Genomic DNA, 22094 nt, shown 5'->3' on the forward strand with positions numbered 1-22094 from the left:
ATTGCTAAGGGAATTCTGGATGTCCAAAACTGATTTTTTAAAAGCTCTGTTACCAATGGCAACTCATTATAATCCCTTACTGTATGTGGTATGTGGCTTACAGTCTCTGACACAGTGATGCAGTCTATTTCTTTGCAGTATTTACAAATGTATTCATGCTACTGGGTTTAGGCTTAATATAGAACTTGTGGGTCTTAAAAGCAGATGGTGTGTAGACCATAGAATCTGATTTCTGCATACAAAATCTTCTATCATGCACTTTTCATATACAGAAATTAGAAGAGTAATAGCAGTTGGTAAGGTTGTAAAATCAAGTCGGAACCTTAGGACGCTGTAATTGACTGCCCTCTGTGCTTTCCGATTGTGTGTAACCTCTCATCAGTAGCAAATTCCAGTCAGGTAAGAAGAATTGATGTCTTGCAGACAGAAGCTTTGTGCTGAGCCACATGGAAGGATAATTAGCTAAGGACCTTATATCCCCAGATTAATTGATGAGGTAAATAGCACCCCTCTTCTGAGCAGCCAAACGGGGATTGTACACACCCCCCCCAAAACCACCAGACCAGCCTGTCCCAACTTCGTGCCCTTCTTTTTTTTTAATTTCAGTTCAGCCCTAGCCAGCATGGCCCAAGGTCAGGATTTCTGGGAGCTGTAATCTAAAAGTTTACAAGAGTTCATTCCAGACACAACAGAGCACTAAGACTAATGATTTTTCCTGCATGGGTGTAGTGGGGGAACAAAGGTAACCAAAGATTGCTTACAGAGAATGTAAACTGTTAGCCTCCCTGTAGGAAGAGGATCAGGTTTGGACAACACAACAGTGTGACATGGATTGTTAATCACAGTAGGTTACCATGCTGGCTAAACTTTGTCAGTGACTGGAAGACCAAACTTCATTTCCCATCTTAGATATAAATGGTTGGGTGTCTTAAAATGTCATTTATGTATGTGTGTATGTATGTATGTATGTATGTTTCTGCTTCTGTTTCTGTTTTTGGAATGACATGTCTTAATATCAAATATTTGCAGGAAATCAATGCAAACCAGCATATTGGGAGTAGAAGCAGCAGTTGTGTGCACTTTTAAAGTGAGTTACTCTTTCAAAACTGAGGCACCTTAGCTTATATAACGGCACTTGTGTAATGGAACATGAACCAACAGGAAGGATAGATGATTTCTCAATGTAACCCTTTTTGTTTGCCCTTAGGCCATAAAACAAGCTTGTAAAACTTTGCTTATGGAGAGTCGACATGACCTTTGAAACATGGGGGCAAAAGGAGAATAATTTTTTGGTGCACCTTTTGTATTGTGCTTAACACTGTTATATCTCAGAGATCTTTGCAGCAATTTTCAAATGTTAATGGTCTAGATGACTTGAGACGCATTTAACAGAGCAGGGTTGGCATCCCAGAATGTGAAACTGCTGTTAGCAGTAAACAGCAGGCAAGCAAAATGGCCCCCTGCCACATGCGAGTTTCACTCTTTTCTGTTCCAGGCATCCAGAAGAATGTTTGCCATAGTGTTGCACAGCAACAATAAATCCCCATGTTTGTTTTTAAATTTTCCTCCCACGTTTGGAGCCTTTGGGTTTGTGCATTCTGTGCACTGTTAACCTTTAAGGGGGAAAAAAATTGAAGTTTTTGTTCAGTTTCCTCAGTTTGAAAGAGGGTGGCTTGACATTAAAAGAAGATCTTTGCCAAACATGGCAATACACATGAAATCTGTTCATACTTGCTGTGTAGGAAAGAATATTTGAATCTCTTATCCCAGATGGTTTACGGATGCAGATAGATTCATCGAGACATGCATTGCATTGGCAAGACAAGGCTTAAGAATAGCGACCATTTCATTCACTTGTCCCACTTTCTACCTGATGGCTTGCTCGTGAATGTGACAGCTGTATCCCTCGAAATGCTCTGCATTTAAGGCAGCATGAACATTCCCTCTATGCGCGCATTTGTTTTGTAAAGGACTCACCAGCGCATGCAACTTAACCATCTCAAGCGTTGAACACACGGGTGAACCAGCCCTAAATAACAAAGTCAGAAATTTCTGGTTAGAAATTCTCTTCATGGCTGTGTTTAGGGCTTCATAAATCAGGACTGGTTCTAGTGCCCAGTCTAAACTTTGTGGTCAGCTCTACCCCACCCCTTCAGTGCAACCCTATTCATCTGGAATAAGGAGTCCCCAGGCTCCCCAGTGTGGTCCATGAAGCTCTTCATGTGAGATCTGCCCCCGTTTCCGTTGCCAGGCCCACTTGCCCTTTTCTGATCTTCAACATATTTTTTCTCCATTGAGTTTCCCAAAGGCGCTTTCTTTGTTTTGCTCTTTACCCTCTTGTTGGTGGATTGCAATCTGTGCTTTCTTGTGTGGCCCTGTATTTCTGACCTCTGGCGACCTTTTGGAGAGCAGTAAGCATTTCTTGAACATTGCATTCTTTTCCAGAGATTTCCACTGCTTTGGTCTCTTCTGGAGGGTCTACTGGATTTCTAGAGCCACATTAGAGCATTTCATAGTATTCAGAGCTCTTGCACAGCTTTGCTGAGTCACAGCTAACATTTCCTCTGGAGATGCTCTTACTTGCTCTGAGCTAAACCTCAGTGAAGGTAAAAGCATCCAATGTACAGTAGCCAGTTGATCAGCAATCAAAAGAAATATTAATGCAAGCAGGGAGCAGTTTGTTACTCTTACTAAATCAGTATCTAGTTCCTGTTGTTGGGACCTCATTTCAGTGGAGTGTTTCCATAGAGACACAGAGTAGGACTGTGTTCTTCTCCTCTGAGTAGCAATTTTGAGTTTTAATAGGTTTGGTTGAGGGAGGGGGAATGTTTTTGAAAAGTGCTATTTTGGATCTGCTTTTCCTGTTTGATATTGGAATGTGATCTCATGTTATCTGGAAGTAAGTTGCATTCCACATTCTGTTGAAGCTGCAGAGGGGCCTGCTCCAGAGAAGTCACTCATAAAATCTCACAGTCCTGGGGCATTTTGACCGAGGTGGCAGAATAGATATCATGGGATTCTGTTACACCTTTTCTGGGTTGCAAGTTTCCTTGAGTTGTGGGCATATGCCCGAAAATAGGCAGGTATTGCCCAAAGCACTGCTTGCACATAACCCGCAAGATCTCTCCCAACTTGGAATGTGGCCCAAAGGTGGGAAAGGTTTTTTCGCCCCTGCTTTTCATGGTTAAGCAAGTTCTGTGGTGTTAAGGGAGGCTTACACCCTATGAGTGCACACGGGTTTGCAGTCTTTGCCCCGGGCCTTTGGTGCGCCCCGGAGGTGGTTCGGAGCAGTCCTAGGTCTGCTGTCCAGCTTGAACATTTTGGAGCTAGGAGAGGTGGCTGGGGCTTGGTCTGGCACTGCCTGCCACAGGGCCTTGGTGCCTCTTGCTTCGCTGCCACCAGCACGTCCCGTCCCGGCCTCATTCTCCAGCTCGGGCTTTTCATGTCGTTCTTCAGAGCTCTGTTGGCGCAACCGTACAGGGAAGAGCTAGGGAGTCAGGCTTGGGCTGCATTTGCCATCCTCTTCCCAAGGCAAAGGAGCAGTTACAGTGGTGGCAGAAACTGTAGTTTTTATTGAATTTCAGCCGCAGGTGCAACTTACGTCCCGTGTTGGACATTGCTTTATGATGTTCCCACACTAAGTTGACTCAGCCAGGGCCATGAAGCATATTGCAACGGCCATGACGCCTCCGTTAAGACGAAAGGCACAGTTCTCTGATACGACGCAATGGTGAAAACAACTCTGTATTTGCAAGCCTAATCTTTAATGTCCTGCGTGTCCTGAATCGTGAGCCTTCCCTCCTCACTCTGACTCTGATGGTCTCCTGTGCCTGGGTTAGGGTAAGCAGGGGCGCCATTAGTCTGGTGTTGGGGCTCGGTTGGGATCATTCCGAGGTGATGTCCTAACGTCAGCATGGGGGGGCCTTCGGTTTTCTGCGTGACAAATGGGGGCCCTGCAACAGAGTGTTGTCAGTGCGCTTCTGCTTGGGGTTCCAGCCACTCCTTCCTGTCAGCCAGACAGTGCCCCCTTTTCCCGCTGATTTCTTTGGTTTCGGCATGGATAGTGGGTAGCTGTCTGGTCCACCCATGCTCTCATTTTGAATAGCTCTGCGGTGTGGATGAAGAATTGTTCTGTTCAGTTCATAGATGGTTCTTTAGACACTATATCTATTCATTTGTATTTTACATTTTTATAAGTCTTTGATACCCCAACTTTCATTGTAACATGATGTCAGTGTAGGCAAATTGTTCAATATATTAGTATAAAATAAAGTGCTATAAAATTGAATAGGACTCAGAAGTCAGTCGGTGTCAATATTTATTTACTACGTTTGCATCCCACCTTTTTTTCTTCTTGCGAGGAACCCAAGGTGGCCAGCATGGTCCTCCCTTCCATTTGCTCCTCACAGCAACCCTGTGAGAAACATAGAAACAGAGCGAGTCAGAAGGGGTCTCCCAGGCCATCTAGTCTGACCCCCGGCTCCAGCCGGCTCCGCTCACGACATGCCCACCACGTGCGCGTCCAGCCTATCCTTGAACACCCGCACCGATGGGGCCTCAACCGCCTCCTGTGGGAGCCCATTCCACACCCTGGGGGTCCTGACTGTCAGGAAGTGCTTCCTGGCATCCAAATGGAACCTTGGCTCCCTGAGCTTTGCTCCGTTGGAGCGCATCCTGCCTTCCTCTGCAGGGGAGAACACGCCTCTCCCCACCTCCGTGTGACACCCCCTCACATACCCCCTAAGAGTTAGGCTGAGGCTAACAAATATTTATGGCAGTCCAGCTTCTAGGGGGAAGGTGTTTCACAGCCAGGGTGCTACCTCTGAGAAGTCCCTGCTATGAGTTCTCAGGACTCTAGACTTTGCTTACTGATGGTGTAGCCCGAAGGGCCTCCTCAGTAGACCTGAAGTTCTAGACATGAGGCACTCGACGTTTAGGTAGGAGGCCCCAAGCCGTCTCTCCTCCCTGATCCTCCCTTCCACCACTTTGTGCCTCTCCACCCTTCAGTCATTATTTTGTGCCATTTTCAGGATTCCCCCCAAACACCTTACTTTCGCTAAAGGGCTATTTACTTACTTATTTCACATAGCAGTGAATCTCTGGGTTACCCCGAGCATGCACACATTGCTCTTGTAGGGGTGGTGCCACGCTGGACAGAGAGATTCAAATCACTATTCGTATTTCTAAGAGTGAACAGTTTGCGAGGTGCTGTGTCCACGATATGGGCACCCCCATCTGTGTTAGATCAAGCAAGAGCATAAAAGCCATGCTGGGTCAGACCCAAGGTCCATCACTCTGTATACATGGTGACAACCAGCTGCCCACAAGTTCCTTCAAGCAGGATGGGTGCAAGACCTCTGCCTGCCCAAGCTCTCCAGCAACGGGTGCATGCATACCTGTCACCTCTGGTGAAGAAGGTCGCCCATAGCCAGCAAGGCTATGAGCCGCTGGTAGCCTCCTCCTGTGTGAATCTGTCCAATCCCCTTTTAAAGCCATCACCACTTCCTCTTGTCTGTCCCAAACCTTCCCCCAGTCAGCTTCATGTAGCAAGTTCTTGGACCATTTCCTACAGGACTGAGTTGTCCAAGGCAGCTGTCCAGTCTGTATCTCTTCCTGAAGCCTTTTTTTTTTTTAAAGGGAAACCTAAATAATTACCTTTAAGTACCTGATAAGGATAAGGGTGGAATAAGGATTTGCGTCTGGAAAAGTTAGGTTCTGAGACTTTCAGTCGCTGGAAAGGCATCAGTCACTGGAAAATAAAGATGTCTTTTACCCTGCTGGATCACAAAACTAGAGGAGTGTTCCTTTGATAATAAATCTTCCTATATTTACACACTTTTCATTGCCTTAGAACCATAAATGAAGTAAGTACATTTTTCCATTAGTCACTTTCGCTTGATGTTATAGTAATTCTGTGGAAGAAACCCGTGGATCATAAAAGAATAAATTCCTTTGGAATCCACTAGGAAGGTACACATAGCCACTCTTCTTGAACTCCTGACTCACGTGTAGGTTCGTGTTTGTATTGGGGTGAGGGTCAAAAATGGCCTCCTGATTTTAGCTTGGTAATAAGGTCTTGGGAAAACATGGGGAGAAGACAAAGGTGAAGGAGGAATAACCTAAGCAGTGAAGTGGCCATGTTTGCTGACGGCACTAAGCTTTTTAGGGTGGTTAAAACCCACAGGGATCGTGAGGCACTCCAAAGCATTCTATCCAAGCTGGGAGGGTGGGCATCAACCTCGCCAATGCAGTTCGGTATAAGCAAGTGTAGAGTAATGCGTGCTGCATCAAAAAAAAAAAAAAAGTACACCTTCACATACACACTGATGGGATCTGAGCGAGCTGTGACCAGGCAAGAAAAAGATCTTGGAGTAGTAGGAGACAGGTCAATGGCAATATCGGCCCAGTGCGCAGCCGCTGAGAAGAAGGCAAGTTCCAGTGCTAGGCTTGATTAGGAATGGAACCGAAACTAGAACTGCCAAGATCTTTTTTCCCTATACAAGTCATGTAGCTTCCATGTAGCCTGAAGTGCCTGATCCTGCCTAATCTTGGAAGCTAAGCAGGGTCAGGCCTGGGCAGAAGTGGGATGGGTGACTTGAGTGTATGATTCTGTGATTATTGCTGTCAACTGCCTAGAGAGCTTTGGCTATGGGCAGTATAAAAATGTAATAATAATAATAATAATATAAAAGCCAGTGTGGTGTGGTGGTTAAGGGCATGGGGCTGGATTTCTGGGTAAATAAGGTGCTCCTGAAAGACCAGACAGTGTGCCATGAAAAATTAAGGCACATTGTTCTGTTCAGGCAGATCTGAACAGAAGTTTCAACACACATTAGAAAAATTAGACCATTTAGATACCAACCCATCCATGGCTAAACCAGACAATGGGAGCTGGTGGCCCATAAGAGGATGCAATTCATTTGCGATCCCGCTACCTATCACACAAGCTTCGTGGCCTATGAATGCTCCCTCCAGCAGGAGCCCCATGAAACTTAGTACAAATGTTGGAATCTAAAGATGTGTGCATTTTTTCAGGGCAGGGTATTCCAGTCATCAAAGCAAATATGTAGGAAGACAAGGAAAAGATGAGAAGCTTACAAGCATGGGCACACTATTAATTGAAACAAGGATTTGATGGCCTAAGTAGACGAACCGAGGAATGAGAGCCAGTGTGGTGTCGTGGTTGAGAGTGCAGGACTGGGACTCGGGTGACCCAAGTGCCAGTCCCCGCTCAGCCAGCGAGTGAACTGGGTGACTTTGGGCAGTAACAGACTCTCAGCCCAGCCTATTACACAGGTCTGTTGCTGCAGTGGGTATAAGACTGAGAGCAGGGGGAAAAATATAACATAAGCCACTCTGAGTTCTTTACAAAAAGAAAAAAAATTGCGATATAAATCTAATAAATAAATATTTGGTGTGACGTCACTTTGACTATTGTGTTCAGTCCTGGTCACCTTACCTGAAAAAGGACATTATTGAGTTGTAAAAAGTACAGCGACGGGCAAGAAAAGCAGTCGGGGGGCTGGAGCAGTGGTTAAGAGAACTGTGACTGCTCAGCTTAGAAAAAGGACAAGTAAGGGGAGATATGATGGAGCTGTTTAAAATAATAATGAGGAGAAAATGAAGTCTCCCTTTCCCATAACGCTCTAACCCAGGCCGTTCCATGAAGCAAATTGGCGGGGGGGGGGGGGCGGTTTAGGAGTGATAAAAGGAAGTCCTGCTTCAGGCAGTGTATAATTAAACTATGGGACTTGCTGCCGTGGGAAGTGGTGGTGGCTGCCAATCGGGATGGCTTTAAAAAGGGCTTGGATGAATTCCTGAGGGAGGAGGCCATGCATGGCTACTAGCCTTGCTGGCTGTGAACTTCCTTCTTTTCCAGAGGGGGCATGCACACCCCCCCCCCACCAGGGTGCTGAGGAGCTTGGGCAGAAGAAGGTCCTGCACCCGTCTTGCTGGAGGGATCCTGTGGTCGGCTGGTTCCATTTCCCCACCTCTGCATCCTCCTCTCCGTGGCCTCTTTTCCCCTCCAGCTCCTGTGCCCAGTTCCTGGCATTTATATCTTGTCTGCTTAATTAATAGTGTATTGGCGCAGCGGGGGGAGGGGGGAAGAACCATAGCGGGAGAGGGTCTTGTTTGTTGATCTCCTTGGAACTCTGATGGAGTCAATTGTGGTAGACTAAGTGTTGTTTTACTTTCATTTTTTATTTCATGTAATTCTTTTCTAACCTATAGTGTGAACTAGCTTAACAGCCTTTTTAATTGTGTTGTAAGGGTTCCTAAGGTAGTTTGCTGTAAAGGGCAGGAATATGGTATTAACAGTGTTAAAACAGACTCAAACAATAAAATTCACATTTAACTCTAATACTCTTGACGGTAGACGCTTCCATTCATTTAAGCAGCAGCCAGCCTGCTTCATCCTGAATCTTGTGGTTCTGCTGTAATTTTAGGAAGAACAAGTAATACTGAAGCCAGACTATACAATATCTATTTCCTCTACAGCTATGTGTATAGAGAAGTAATGTATTTCCCCCCATATCAAGGGGATTCCTGTGGACGTTGTTGCTAGCTTCTCTGTTACCCTGGGAAGTCCAAATTACCTGTATTGAGGAAGCCAGAGCCGCGTTCTGGCAGGCATGGTGCAGCTCCCTTCAAGAGAGCGCATGGAGAAGGCCGGCCTGCTTCGTGGAGTCACCAAAGCTTAAATAAATCATGGCGGCTTGTTAAACTGTGGCCTGTGTTGGGTGCTGTTTGCCTAATTACCCTCCTGAGCGTGGCTTGTTGTATTGCGCGAACGCCGTGGCCCATGGCTGGGTTGTTGGAAGGGTTGGGCACCCAGGCAAACGGTTGGGCACGTGACGTACATTGCACACCATGGCTTAAATCACAAGGCAGACCAAGTCAGGATGTTGCGGCCCCCACCGCAGCATCCGGCGTTCCCCGATGCGCACAGCTTCACCTGTCCTTTTCTAGTATTCTTTGGGGATAAAGAGTCAGGTGTCCTTAATGGAGTGGAGGGATGGGGACAGCAAGAAATAGTTCATCATTCATCTTACATCGTGGTCTTAACAGTATGTTAGCGCTCAGCTCATATAAACAGGCCTTTTAAATGCTAGCTGTCTGCATATCTGCACCCCCCCTTCCGCCCCCAGTCCAACCTGGCTAAGACTGAGAGTAACCAGGGCGTCTCTCCGACTGTCGTGGTTCATAATCTTGGTCCCTGCCCTCTTGCCGCTCTCCGTCTCTGTTCTCCATCAGCCGACGGCACTGCATACCGCATCCCGACAGGGGACGCGGCTGCATGTGTCTCACTGCTTGATCAGAATGCAAGTCAGACCTGCCTCTGAGGACTGAACCGGCGATCGTATGGATGCTTTTCTGCCATGCATCAGCAGCGTTAACCTGCAAAGATCGCAACAGCAACACACAGGTTGGTTTTTTTCCTGCGGCTGCATACATGGTACTTGGCAGGCTGCTCTCCAAAACTGGCATGTCTGCCTCAAGGGCCCTCCTCACCCGGCACACCTCAAAATGGTGGCGCTGAGAAGGCCAGAGCAGCTCCCTGAAGGAGGGCCATTGTGGGCAGAGATCGCCGTTCCAAGATCGAGGCGAGCCTTAATTCCAAACTGCGTTTACCCATTGAAGATTTACTTGAAGAATTTGTCTGGACTGGTCCTAAAACGTGCAGAAGCTCCATATGGAGAACAGCACTTCTTATTCAACTGACATAATTTAACTGTTATGCACAATCTGTTCCCAGACTGAAGGCTTTTATTGAAGCAACGGCATGTGCTAGGTTTGGTTTTCTTTTTGCAAAAGAGCTTGGGTATAAAAAAAGCTTCCTTTTTAAGTATCAAAATTGGTGGTTGGATGCCTTCAGAACCATGAAGACATGAACTATAGGAGCAAAATAGGAAGCTGTACGCCCACAGGCCACGCCAAGCTCTGCTGAACCCTGGCCGCTCTGTAGCAACTGCACCTGCTTTCTGCGCGTTCTCAAGATTTACTTCACAGTCTTGAGCATTAGAGGGTGCCTCTCTTTTTAAGAAGAGGATGTTCAGTTCCATCTATCCGACTGTGCTTGTGTGGAAGTGCCCAAGCAGATGCATTCCTAGCTTAACGAGTATATCTTGGATATATATGAACTTAAAAGCCGTTTTTAATTAAATCCTCGCCTTGATTATGCAAAACAGCAACACTCATGTTTGCCCATGTGCTCTGTTGAAATTTATGAGTTGAAACAAGTATTGGGAACATGCTGCACAAGTACCTTTGAGAAGACCAGTGTCCTTTCTTAACAAATCTGCCTGAAAACCCCAGTTTCTGCCTCAGAAGCAAAATGAAATGTCAAGGGAAATGCATTTTACTTTACTCTTCCTTTGTAGTAATTATTAAAGTTGAAGACATGCATAGAATACAGCACTTAGGAATACATGTGTGTAATGCATAACAGATGGGATTTTTTGTGCAAGCAAATAGGGTCTTTCCTGGATTTTAATGAGTGTTACAGAAGGCTTTTGTTAATATATAATGCCAAACATTCTTCCCTAGAATGCTGGTGAGCAAAAAAGCCCCCCCCCCGCTTGAATTAAACTGTTAAATCCGAAATTCTTGACATTGTACAAATGCAGTGTGTCAGATTACTCAAGATAAGACAGTAAAGGTTTTTTTTTTCTTTTTGCTCCAAGCAGAGATTCTTTACTCTTGGGAAAACTGACTCTTTAAATCTCGTTTCTCTTGATGTTTTTGTAATAAATGTCTAGATGTCATAAGAGGGTTCCTGTATAAACTGTCCTGAGGTTAAAAAAAGCTTTGTATATGTCTCTTCTACGGGATGTCAGTAACACAGCTGGAGAAAATGCGAACCTTGAAAGAGCATAAAAGGCTGGTGCTGTCAGTCTCCGGTATTGCTTCTCCCAAAGTTGATTCTTTGCAAATAAAAAGGCAAAAAGGAATTAGCTAACTCATGCTGCTGTTAAATATTGGGGACCTGCAAAAAATGTTTGTTTATATTTTGGAATAATATCAGTACAAAGCAAGATTTGAAAGCATAATGCTTGGAATTGATCTCTGGAGGCAAGAAAAGCAGGTTTCTGCTCATTGTTCAGATGAGCTGCTCCTGCTGTCAAAAGAGGAGAGTGCGTCTTGTTTGAATGCAGGCGAGCGAGCAGTGCTTGTGGGTAGCAAAGAACCGCTCTTGGCTCGTGACAAGCACCTGCATAAGGTGGTCAGTTGAGTAGTCCTAAGGTGCCTGTATTTCATGCAAAACTTTCAGCCAGGATGAACCGTTGAAATCCTCCCCTGGGTGCGGAATAATTTTCCGGATGGCTCATTTGGAGTGCAGAGTGCTTGGAGCCTAGTTGTATGATGGGACGCAGGTTGTTTTCTAAAACTTACTTGGGGAAATGTGAACCGGAGCAGCACTGCACCAACGTTTGGAGCAGGCCGACTACTTTGGGGAACATTTTCCAGCCCAAGGGCCAGACTGACTCCAGGCACGCATTTCAAAGGACGTGTGCCCACTGTGGGAGGGGCTGCCCCACTGCTGGCATGGGCTTTCGGGCCCCAGGGAGGCCTCCTGCGGGCTGGAGAGTCTCCATTTCTGGCCTGAAGGATTCAGGTCTTCTCCAAGGCGTGTAGCTGTTGGACTGATTCCTGCAGCAGAGCTTCAGTCATCCCAAGGCAGACTCGCGTGGGAGAAGTCAAGCAGGAAAGAGTTTGCTCTCCTGGCGGGGAGCCCCTTCCCCACTCTTAGCTGCTAGGGTTGGTTCATGGGCAGCATTCAGTAAATGTTCTGGGCCACATAATTAGGACTCATACTTTATGCAGATTGAAGAACTCCGCATGTTTTTGAAATGCTCGCTTTTGCATAATTCTGGCAAGACGGGGGTTTTTCTAAAGCATGTTTTAAAAAAATCAATAGAGCAACTTCTTTCTCATTCCAAAAATAATTGTTTTTGTTAATAATTGTTACAACTAGATTTCATCGCAGGCATGTTAAGCCTATATTTACACTTTCCTAAAGAGTCAAACATAGGGATTAATTTCAGTGTTTCTTTTTAGGAAAATGGCTGTACCCAGCTAACTACCAGCGCTTAGGTGGGTTCATATGACCATCATTCTTCCATTGCCTGCCCTGCCTGTTTCGGGAACCCAAGGCAGCTTCCATCCCTCCATTGTATCCTGGCCCAAAGTCACCCAGGGAGCTTCTTGGCCAAGTAGAGACTTGGAAGCCGGACGTTCCCAGTCTTCACTCCAGCGCTCTCACCACAACGCCACTCCAGCTCTCTCACGATGGAAGAATAAGCCACAGTGGCTTCTCTACCATCCCCGTGCAGCCTGTGGCAAACAGCCTAATTAGCACAATGGTCCTCGCCATGAGCAGGTTGCTGTCATGTCTGAACCTGGCAAGAGTTGTTGAGAAACGGCTCTGAAACTGGTGGCTTGCTCTTCAGCTTCTGGGGGGTTGCAAGCCACCTCAGCCACCTGTCCCTGCCAGGCTCAGTATCCCAGCAGCCCTCACCCAGCAAGGGTGATTATGTTGATTAGGTAGCGCACAAGCAGCTCGTATGGAGAGAGAGCAGAACCTGCCGCATCTTGGCTTCCCCTCATGAGCATCAGCCGCTTTGCTTCTTGGAAGTTTGAGACTTTCTGTTTTGCAGGCTTGAGTCACATGAGCAAAGAAACAGGTTGGGTAGGATTGTTGTTCGGTGCTGGCGGAGCAAGGCCAGGCGAGACGGAGGAGTTGCATGAGCACAGGCACACGAGAAGCATCCCCTGAAACGACCACATTCCAAGATGCTGCTAATGGTTTATTTGCAATGCAGTGTGTTTCAACTAGGAAGCATTCTGAGGCACTGTGTGTGTGTTGGTTTTCTCTTAAATCATGGTGTAAATTAATTAATTAACCCTCATTGGTTTGAAATGCTTTACTTGCATTTCATTTGAAAGGCTACTCAGGGAATAGGGACTTTTTCTGCGCTCTCCATGTCCATGAACGACCGGCTGGGCATGCCAAGTCTGAGCCTCAGGAGTACGAGCTGTTTAGGGACTAAATAATTCACATTTGACCGCTAAACAAATCATAGGTTTTCTGGCTTGTTCACCCCGTAGCAAGTGAGCATGTGCGGGTTCAGACATGGCCATTCACAAATGGGTAGTCACAGGTTATGGGGAAAGCAGAAGTGAGGAGTATGCATTATCAGCAAAAATTAATTTTCTTTTGTGGAATTGCAGGATACATGCAGCTCTGATTGTGAGCTATACTAAGGTTTGAATATGTGCATTATTTAAAAAAATAATAATATAGGGCATGCCATTCCGATACTTTGGTCAGTATCCTAGTGTGCAGGGAGCATAATACTGTGTATGCGGCTTTATGGCAAATGTGCGATGTTAAGACATTGATGTTTAGCTCCTGAATGTTGTTTTAATGCTTTTACACATACATGTGTCTTTGGTGTTACCTTTATAGACAGTGAATTTTAATGTCTTGGAATGTTTTGGGCATCATGAAGCAAAAACTATGGAATTTGTTGAACGCTAGAACATTTGGCATGCAAAGATGAATGAAGAGCAATTGCATTTTTTTATCTTTCTTTTAGGATTGTTCTGTTTGCAAAAGATGGAATTATGCATTGACATGCAAATTAAGCAGATTTGAGGGTGATTTTCTGCGTTGATTTCTGCCAGAAAAGTAGGATAGGGTTCTACATTTTTATGTATAGCTGTTAAAATAAACCCTACTCAGGGCAGGTTGTACTGCAGAATTTATAACTATATCATAAAACCCACAGTTTATATTTTAAAAGTTCTTCATTATGCTTTTCCAAACCCTAAGTGAGATGGAAGCTAACCTGATTTTTTTATGGCCAGTTCATGTATGTTCATCTCATGGTTTGTCTACTATGTATGAAATGATTAGCAGCTGAATATGTGAACTGACTCCACTGAAAAAAGCATTGTTTCTATGGTGATAAGATTTTTTTGTCGGTGATGGCCCATTCCCACATTCAAGTTGTCACTGGCTACCGTCAAGTGATGAAAGGGGCATTGGCGAGGAAGTGCTTGAGATTTCTCTAGGCATTGCAAAAATACTTGGTAGTTCAGCTTCTAGCAGAGCTTTTCATGGTTTCTATGATGTGATTATAAAACATACACAGTTTGGCTTTTAATCAATAACTCCTTTGCTGCTATAACCTTAGGAATCACCATGGATCAGTGTGCAGGTAATGGTTCTTGCTGATAATCAATGCGAAATTAGATGAAAATATACTGAGTGTATCTTTCTGCTTCTTTGCACAAATCTTTATGATGAGAATAGGCTTGGTCTTCATTATTCTCAAGGCTGTGTATCAACTCTTCAGCCTCACAGTGGTTGAGCAATGACGTGTGCAACAGCAGGCTGAAACCATCTCCCGTCTTCCGCAAGGTGATCTATGCCAGTGCGACACGGTTCCTGAAGAGTAGATTCGAGTCTTGCATTTAGACAAGCTGTCCAAAGATGGTGAGCACAGAATCAAGAACAGTGACATCCAGAATGCCTCTGTGTAAATCAAAGTTCTCTCAGAACCTGTCATTGCAGAACAAACCTAGATAGATTGCAACAGGCAGTTATCACAAGTTGTTCTGAAGGCATGAGTTGCGTGTGTTTCTGAGTAGTGGCAGTTTAAACATCGAGCAGTTCTGTTCTTGTTCTATTCCCTTTTTGTCAATCAGAGCCCATTTACAATGTGTTGAACCAAGTTCATGAAGAATCTTAAAACTGTCCATCAGTTGACATTGCTCTGCAGTATTCTATGCATTTTGATGACGCTTTGTTTATGTTTCTTACAGGACATTCAGTCTCAAGAAAGCTGCGATTGAGAGAGAATATGCACAGGTAAGTTGCATCAGAAAACTGTTACTGCCAAGAATTAGCAACTTGTATGCCACCATTTCTTTTTCTGCAGTCCAAGTCTCCCCCCTTGCCGAAATGTCACAGTGACTCTGCCAACTAGACATTCCCCAGTAGGACTAGAAATGGTGCCTCTGGATTTAATAGAAGGGTGGGAGACCCTTCAAGCGTCCCCGTTAAGGGCTGCCTGACTGTGTTTGTGCCTCATTGGCTCTTGAGATTGATTCACCGCTGGCCTTGTGCTCGCCACTGGGGCTTCCCAGTACCCGTGCATAAGGGCTGGAGTGCCAGAATCCAAGCCTGCTACTCAGCTTTTAGTGCGTTACATATACTACCTCATTCCTCAGTGCTGACCGCGTGGGCTAGCCTGGTGCTACGGAGAGACAGAGGAGGGTTCAGGCATCTGAGGTGTGTGTATGTGGTCTGAAATAGACAGATGTGTTTCAGGCATTTCCTATGGGGAGCCACTGGGTGCCTTTGACAAATGCGCAGAGTGTGAGCATCAGTTCTCCAACTTAAATATTGACCAGCTCCATGGGATAAATTAAAACAATGGATTGGATGAGGATTGCTGTATCCATTGTACGTTGCATGAGTTCAACCAGTCTGACAACACAACCTCAAAATCAACAGCACGTGATGGGTTGTTAATGGAACAGCCCAAGGTGTGCCCAACAGGCAATCGATCAGGCGGTGCTCTCCTCCTCCTCAGTCCTGCAGCCAGTATATGAGGGTCCCTTGTGGCACAACCCGTCTTGCTTCCACCATCCCCACTCTGATCACAACCCCCTTTTTGCCACATTTTTTCAATGTTTCCAAAAAGGGCTGTTGGGATTTTTTTTCCCCAGTGCCTGAAAAGGGCACACATACCTTGGTTTTGTGTTGGTCAGTCTTTTGCAGTTGTGTGAGTGGGCTGGTCAGATACATGCAACCTTGCCTAGTCAATCCCCTTGTAATTTTCAGCTAACGGATGGTAAAAGATTGAGGAAGTGTTGCATTCTCAGCATTGCATGTTGTGTATATTTCCCAGTCTGTTTGCACATGTTTTGACAATTCTGTTGTTTAACTTTCCAGGGACAGAGTTCCCATCTTGTGCAAACCCAGTCATGGCATCCTATACAAATGATTAAGAATACCATCAGTCTTATTGTCTAACAGTACTAAGCTGCTGCATAGGTACACAAATTTAGCTTAACTACTGAGCCACACATATGTATGCAGGTATCTCTGTCTTATGGACATGCTGATCGCCGGTTCTTCAGTGGATCTGGAGACTAGAAACAAAACATTTTCAGCTTCCCACTCTGCAGTCTGTTTGCTGTTTCACCACTGCACATACCCTGTGTGGTGGTGGTAAGAGTGTTGGCCAGAGGCCTAGCCGATCTGGGTTCTAGTCCCCACTTGACCATGAAATTCCCTGGGTGCCTTTGGGCCAGTCATTCCCTCTTAGCCTCACCCACCTCACAGGGTTGTTACTGCGAGGATACCATGGAGCTGTGTACACCTCTCTGGGTTCCTTGCAAGAGGAAGAAAGCTGGGATATAAATGCAGTGTGATGAGGATGATGATGGCCAGTGTTCTCTCAGATATGTTGCATTTCCCCCCTTTACTTCCCCACTCCCTTTGCTGCCTTCCAGTTTGATCATCTGCCTCCAGCTTGCTTTGGTTGTTTTCTTGGCAAGAGTAGGAGAAGATCTCTAAAAGTTGGAGGACAAATGTAAATCTTCAAGAAAATCGAGTGACATTCTGAAGGTCACAAACATGGAGGAACAGACTAAATACAGCACTGACACCTTTTGTTTGAACCACAAGCCAAGAAGCAAGCGAGTGAGCTCTTAAACAGGAATATCAAACATTTTCTTGCTCTTTTAAAGATGAGATATGCTGCTGTCTTTGAATTCTCTAGTACTGTGCTAACTGCATCCTGCTAAAAGCAAATACAAAATTATAGCTGACTCCTATAAATAAGAAAACACTGAATTCAAAAGCAGCATCATTTGACAGGACATAACCTCTAACCTCCCGTGTCAAAAAACAAGGAGATCATCATAGTCTGAGCAGTAGGGCTGAATGAAAGAGAGAAGAATAAACATTGAACAGGGTAGGTCCATTTTCTGGACAAAAGTGCTCTTGCAGCTGGACTCCCCTTCTTTAGCACAGTTGGTCGGCTTATTAAATACATCCTGATTACAATAATGTAAATCCAGTATAGACGAGAGTAACTTTTGTACTGGCCGTTCAATGATGTTCCCAATTTTGTGAGCAAGATTTTGTAATAAACTCCACCAGACATTTACTGGGCAGAATCATTTGAGCAGTGCTATTTTTCTTAGTCTCAGGAATATAAGAGGTACAGTAAACGTCTTGAAACCTGCTTCCCTCACTGTAGGGTTAGAAGTAGGGCTTTCAGGCATGCAGACATTCAGAAAGTGTTGACAGCTAAGGAAAACAGAGGGAATGTTTAAGTTAAATCTGCTGTAAATGATTATTCAGTCTATATGGTTCCAAATGTACAGTAGCTGACTTGTTTAGTTTCAGGCAGATAAAAGGCCTTCTATCAGCCAGCTCCAGTCGTACCCTCCCAAGGAAAGAAAAAGGGGGAGAGCGGAAATGTGAGGGTGGCCAAGTCAGCTCAGGAAAGCAGTCCATGCCAGCTGCCAAATAATAAAAAGAGAGGCTACTGATCTGGCCAATTCTTGCGACCCGCAGAGATGGAGGACCAAAGACAGAGAGCGTGCCTGGCTGGCTATCCCGACAACTGCGCTGCTGCATCTGGCATTGTCATAGTTATCTTAAGCAGTCCTGTGTCGGATTTCCCTGCCTTGCCTTATCTCTGTTAGCAGGGTTGGGAATCCTTTCTCAGTTTGCTACTAGGGGTGGTGCAGAGAGCATGCAGCAGCCACCAGATGAGAAACATAATTTTAGAGGAAAACACCCCACATTTAAGCTAAGCCTTGCTTTATGGGTCTTTCAGTGAGAGCAATGGAGGGCGACTTTATCAAACAAATTCAAGATGAGGCTAGCACAGCCCACCATGTCTTGCTAGTTCAGCTGAACTTGCATTTCCCAGTTTGGGGTTGCTCTGTTCTTAAGAGTGTGTCACATACTGTATATTTGGGGCTCAGTGTAGAGGAATGAGGAGACAGGAGCATCCTGAGGGCAGGAAGTGGGAGAGAGGACTGTGCCGGTTTCTTCTCGCTCGGCATCCTCTGGCACCACCTCCCACAGCAAGCGCTTGGGGTGGATGTCCTGTGATGCACCTCTTTGCGGAGTGTGGGGTCACAAGGGGTTGCAGGAGTTAACCACTGCCTACTCCATTTCTTTAGTGGGACAGAGTTAGGGTTAGATTTTCCCGAATCATGCTGATCATCTGAATCATGCCAATCAACATATCTGTTTATTTATTAAAAGCTTTTATATCCCATCCTTCACTGAAAGTCAATATCTTTACTCGTTGGAAAAACTCTGTCCTCTGCTAGTGTGCTAAATTCCTCCTGCTTGGTATCCTCTTCTGCAGTATATTCTGAGATTTCATTAGGGATTGTTAATACTGCCAAACTTCCTCTGCAGAACTAGGAGCTTTTTTTTTCCTTTAAAAAAAAGAAAAGAAAAGAAACAGTCAGGATTGTCCCGCATCCAGGTTTGTGTATCTGGTACCATAGACACATTTGAATGGAATGAGAGAATGGAAAAGGTGCTAGGGGTGCACCTATATAAATTATCTTATAAATGTATAAATCTATAAATTTAAAAGATAAATAGTAAGGTGGGTATGGGCAGTTGTGCTTAACAGGCATCTTGAGCAACAACAGGGTATCCTAATCTGGAGGAATTCCCTATTATCTGGTGGTCACTTGCGAGTGGATGGCAGGCAGGCATTGTGATGGGGAAATAGCTGTGTGTGTGTGTGTGTGTTTAGTGCCTGGGTGGTACGGGGTGCCATGTCTCCCACTCGGTTGGGTAGAGTCACCTGTTAAGGGTCTTGCAACAGGAAGGTAGTGCCTTGGAACACCAGGACTGGGTGAATTGCATGTTGTTTCGTAAGAGGATACACAATATGCGGCTCGTTGCGTTATCTCACTTTTTACTTTGCAAAACACTCACTGAACGGCTAGCAGGGCATTAAAAAGGGAAGCATGCATAGGTTGGTCTTATGAATGACTGGCTGAAGAGATGGGCACGCAGCCAGTTTGCAAGAGAGTCACCCTCCCGCCTGGTCCTTTCATAGGTAGTTGCCAGAAGCCGTGGTGGGAATTGTGCCATCAGAACTCTCCACTCACTGGCTCTGTCTCTGTAGCTTTCCAGGTGGGAACGTTAGTAATGTGTGAACACGCCATAAGGGTGTTCAGGGAGCTGGTTCCAACCTCATTTTGTGGCTTGCATGTAATTCACTGATCCAAGCAAGCAGCAGCAAATAGAATCAGAATTATATTGCAATCTTTCCACAAGGTCATGCAAGATAGAAGGTTTACGCAGCAGGAAATACAGGTGTTCAGAGAAGAGAAGCGGAATGGGCCCTCAGACCGGTGCCTGCATGTCACAGGATGCTAATTAGATGTCTGGCATGGGGAAGGCAGCCCCTGTTCTGTGCTTATTTTGCTGTCGATCCTTGATCTTCCCTGAGCAAGTAGCTGGCGTTTCGTGCATGTGAAACTCTGTGCGTGTGTGACAGCTGAAGCAACGCTGTGATTTATGCTTCAGTGTATCCTTGTTTTTTGCTGATCCGGAAAGAAGCTTTGTGTGTATCCAGAGACTTCCTTTTCTGAGTTGGACTGCACAATATATGACAGGTCAGGACCAGCACAGGCCACCAGGCATGTACCTTTCAGGGAGAGACTAGCATCCCCTGACTCGCCGCACTCGCGTTCAGCTTCGTGTGTCACAACAAGAGCAGGCCCGAACGAAGGGGTTCCTCTCTTCAGGGAATATATGTCTTGATCCGTAGACCTGAGGTCAGTACAGGAGACACGTGTAAACATTTGTATGCTGCCCATCTTTTGCAGGTCAGGATGGCCTTTGTGAGGCTTCCTGGCCCGCCTCAGACCAGATTGGTTCAGGGATGAAGCGACCCCTCTCTCTTCCCGGGGGGAGGCTTTTTCCCATCTTTCATCCGCTGGTGTTGTGCTGCCAAGAGACAGCCAGAAGGGGAGTTGCCATGGGGATGAGAGTACCCTTTCTTGGCTCAAGAGACAGGGCTAGTGAGAGAGGAGGGTCCCTCTTTGCTCCTTGGGGATGGCCTGTGTGAAGTGCCTCTGGACAGAGGTAGCTGTTTCCCTGTGAGCTTGACGTAGGCATGGTGTCGTGACATGCATTGTTTAGTGAATTGTTTAATGCGGGCATGTCGATACTGTTAGTGCTAGCTATTGCTAACTGACCTATTGTGTCTTTTGTAGTTCCTTAATTTTTGGGATGCTTTAAATGAACTGTAACTGAGTTAAAACCGTGTTATAACTGTGATTATTGTATTTGGCTTTTGTTTTGTGTTTTGGTGAACTGGTTTGAGCACAATTTATTGTGGAAAATGTGGTGTATGAATAAATTGACTATGAATATGGCACTATAGTGCTGTCTTTGTCTCTCTGCCAGGAAATTAGTTTTAGTGCACTATTTCACCAGAAGAGGAGGTAAGCATTTCCCGAAATCGCCTCCGGACTCTCGGGTTTCTCTAGCCCATACCCTTCCCCACCCTGGTACCCTTCCTATATTTTTGCCTGCAGCTCCCATCATCCCTCATCTTGCATCCTGTGGCTGGATAAACAGACTGGGGAAGGCTGCCAGGATGGCTAAGTCTGAATAGCATCTCTCCAGACAAGACAAGTCTGGGATGGAGGAGCAGGTCCCTGAGACCTGTCAGCCCTCACCCTTGATGTGTGCTCTCCATCAAGATGGGATCCCTCCCTGGGCAGGCCATCCATCGGTGAAGCGCCGGGACCTTTGGGTTTCAAACCCTGTCTTCAGCCTTCGTTTGAACCGGTCCGTACTCAGGCTGTCCCTTCATTCAAATTCACACGCTTAGGACATCTGGAAATGCAGCAGAGTCTCTGTTGACCTAATGAAATTTGTTCAATGGCTGTTGGAAATGGTAACCAAGTTATTCAGAGAAAATCAGGAGTGAGTTGTCTTTAATTAAATATCCGATTGGCACCCAGCCTAGAAGCGCTGCCTGGGTGTGCAGTGCAGTTGAGTACGTACCTAATTCTTCCTGCATTATGCATTCGAATCGGCTGGGAGAGGCTTAGGCCGTGCAGATGTTCGTCTGTGTGCAGGTATGAGAGAATTCCTGCCAGGCATCTGCACCGATCCTTTTAAAAGTTTGCCCTGAAGTTACTGATTTCTAACAACATAATGGAGGAGATTCCATCTCCAAACAGGCCTGGCTGTGTAGACAGAAAGACTGTGTGTTCGTGTGTGTGCATGTCAGATGGACTGTACACCGGAAAATTCCTTTAGTCCCCTGAAAGTTCCTTAAGGGCATGAGAGCAAAGTAGAAAACATTCCCTTAAAGAGCCAGTTCCTTCAGTCACTACTGGCTCACTGAAACCTTGCGCTGTTGCCATTGTATGGAATTGTAGCCGTTTCATCACCTGGAAAGATCTGTTTTTCACCAGGGGAGGAGAAGCTGCTTCCCAAGTGAGTCGGAGGCTCAGACGTTGCACCCAACAATCAAACTGTTGTTTGTAAATCCCTCCTATCTCTTTTCCCTTAACTCCATTTTCCATTCCGCCTTGACAAATCCATGCAGAGTCCTGTTCTCCTGTAATATCCTTTCATGCCGTTTCCAGAAATGAGTGCAGTACTACAAATCAGGCCTTGCTTGGCTTGTTTCTGTCTCAGACTAGCGCATGGGTGGCATTTGACTGAAATGGTCGTCGGCTGTAAGCAGCACTTTGTGTGCTTTAGAAAACTACAAATGTTACAGTGCAGCCTCCTCCTCCTCCTCCTCCTCCTCCTCCTCCTCCTCATTATTATTATTATTATTATTATTATTATTATTATTATTATTATTAGAACATTTCTATGCCGCCCCTTGCCGAAGCCTCGGGGCGGCTTACTAGAAGAAGCAGAAATGTGGTGTTCTGTTCTTTAAACAATTGCACGTTTGCTTGGTGCATATAATTGGTACTGGGTGCAAAATTCAGCTTTCCTTAGCAGGCGATGGGGCTTTGCTTTTTATACTGAAAAAAGTATGCAGAACATGTAA

General features: G+C 45.6%; 1 protein-coding gene across 3 annotated transcripts in view; it reads left to right on the forward strand.

The window, feature by feature from the left end:
* The window catches only part of FCHSD2 (FCH and double SH3 domains 2), a 160597-nt gene that overhangs the window by 25335 nt on the left and 113168 nt on the right, over positions 1-22094 (forward strand). For all 3 annotated transcript variants that reach the window (XM_044450190.1, XM_044450188.1, XM_044450189.1), the window contains exon 3: positions 14833-14878. In XM_044450190.1, coding sequence (XP_044306125.1) covers positions 14833-14878 — 46 coding nt within the window. The remainder of the gene's footprint in view (positions 1-14832; positions 14879-22094) is intronic.

This window comes from Varanus komodoensis, unplaced genomic scaffold (assembly GCF_004798865.1).
Source record: "Varanus komodoensis strain SLA01 unplaced genomic scaffold, ASM479886v1 scaffold63, whole genome shotgun sequence".
Taxonomy (NCBI): domain Eukaryota; kingdom Metazoa; phylum Chordata; class Lepidosauria; order Squamata; family Varanidae; genus Varanus; species Varanus komodoensis.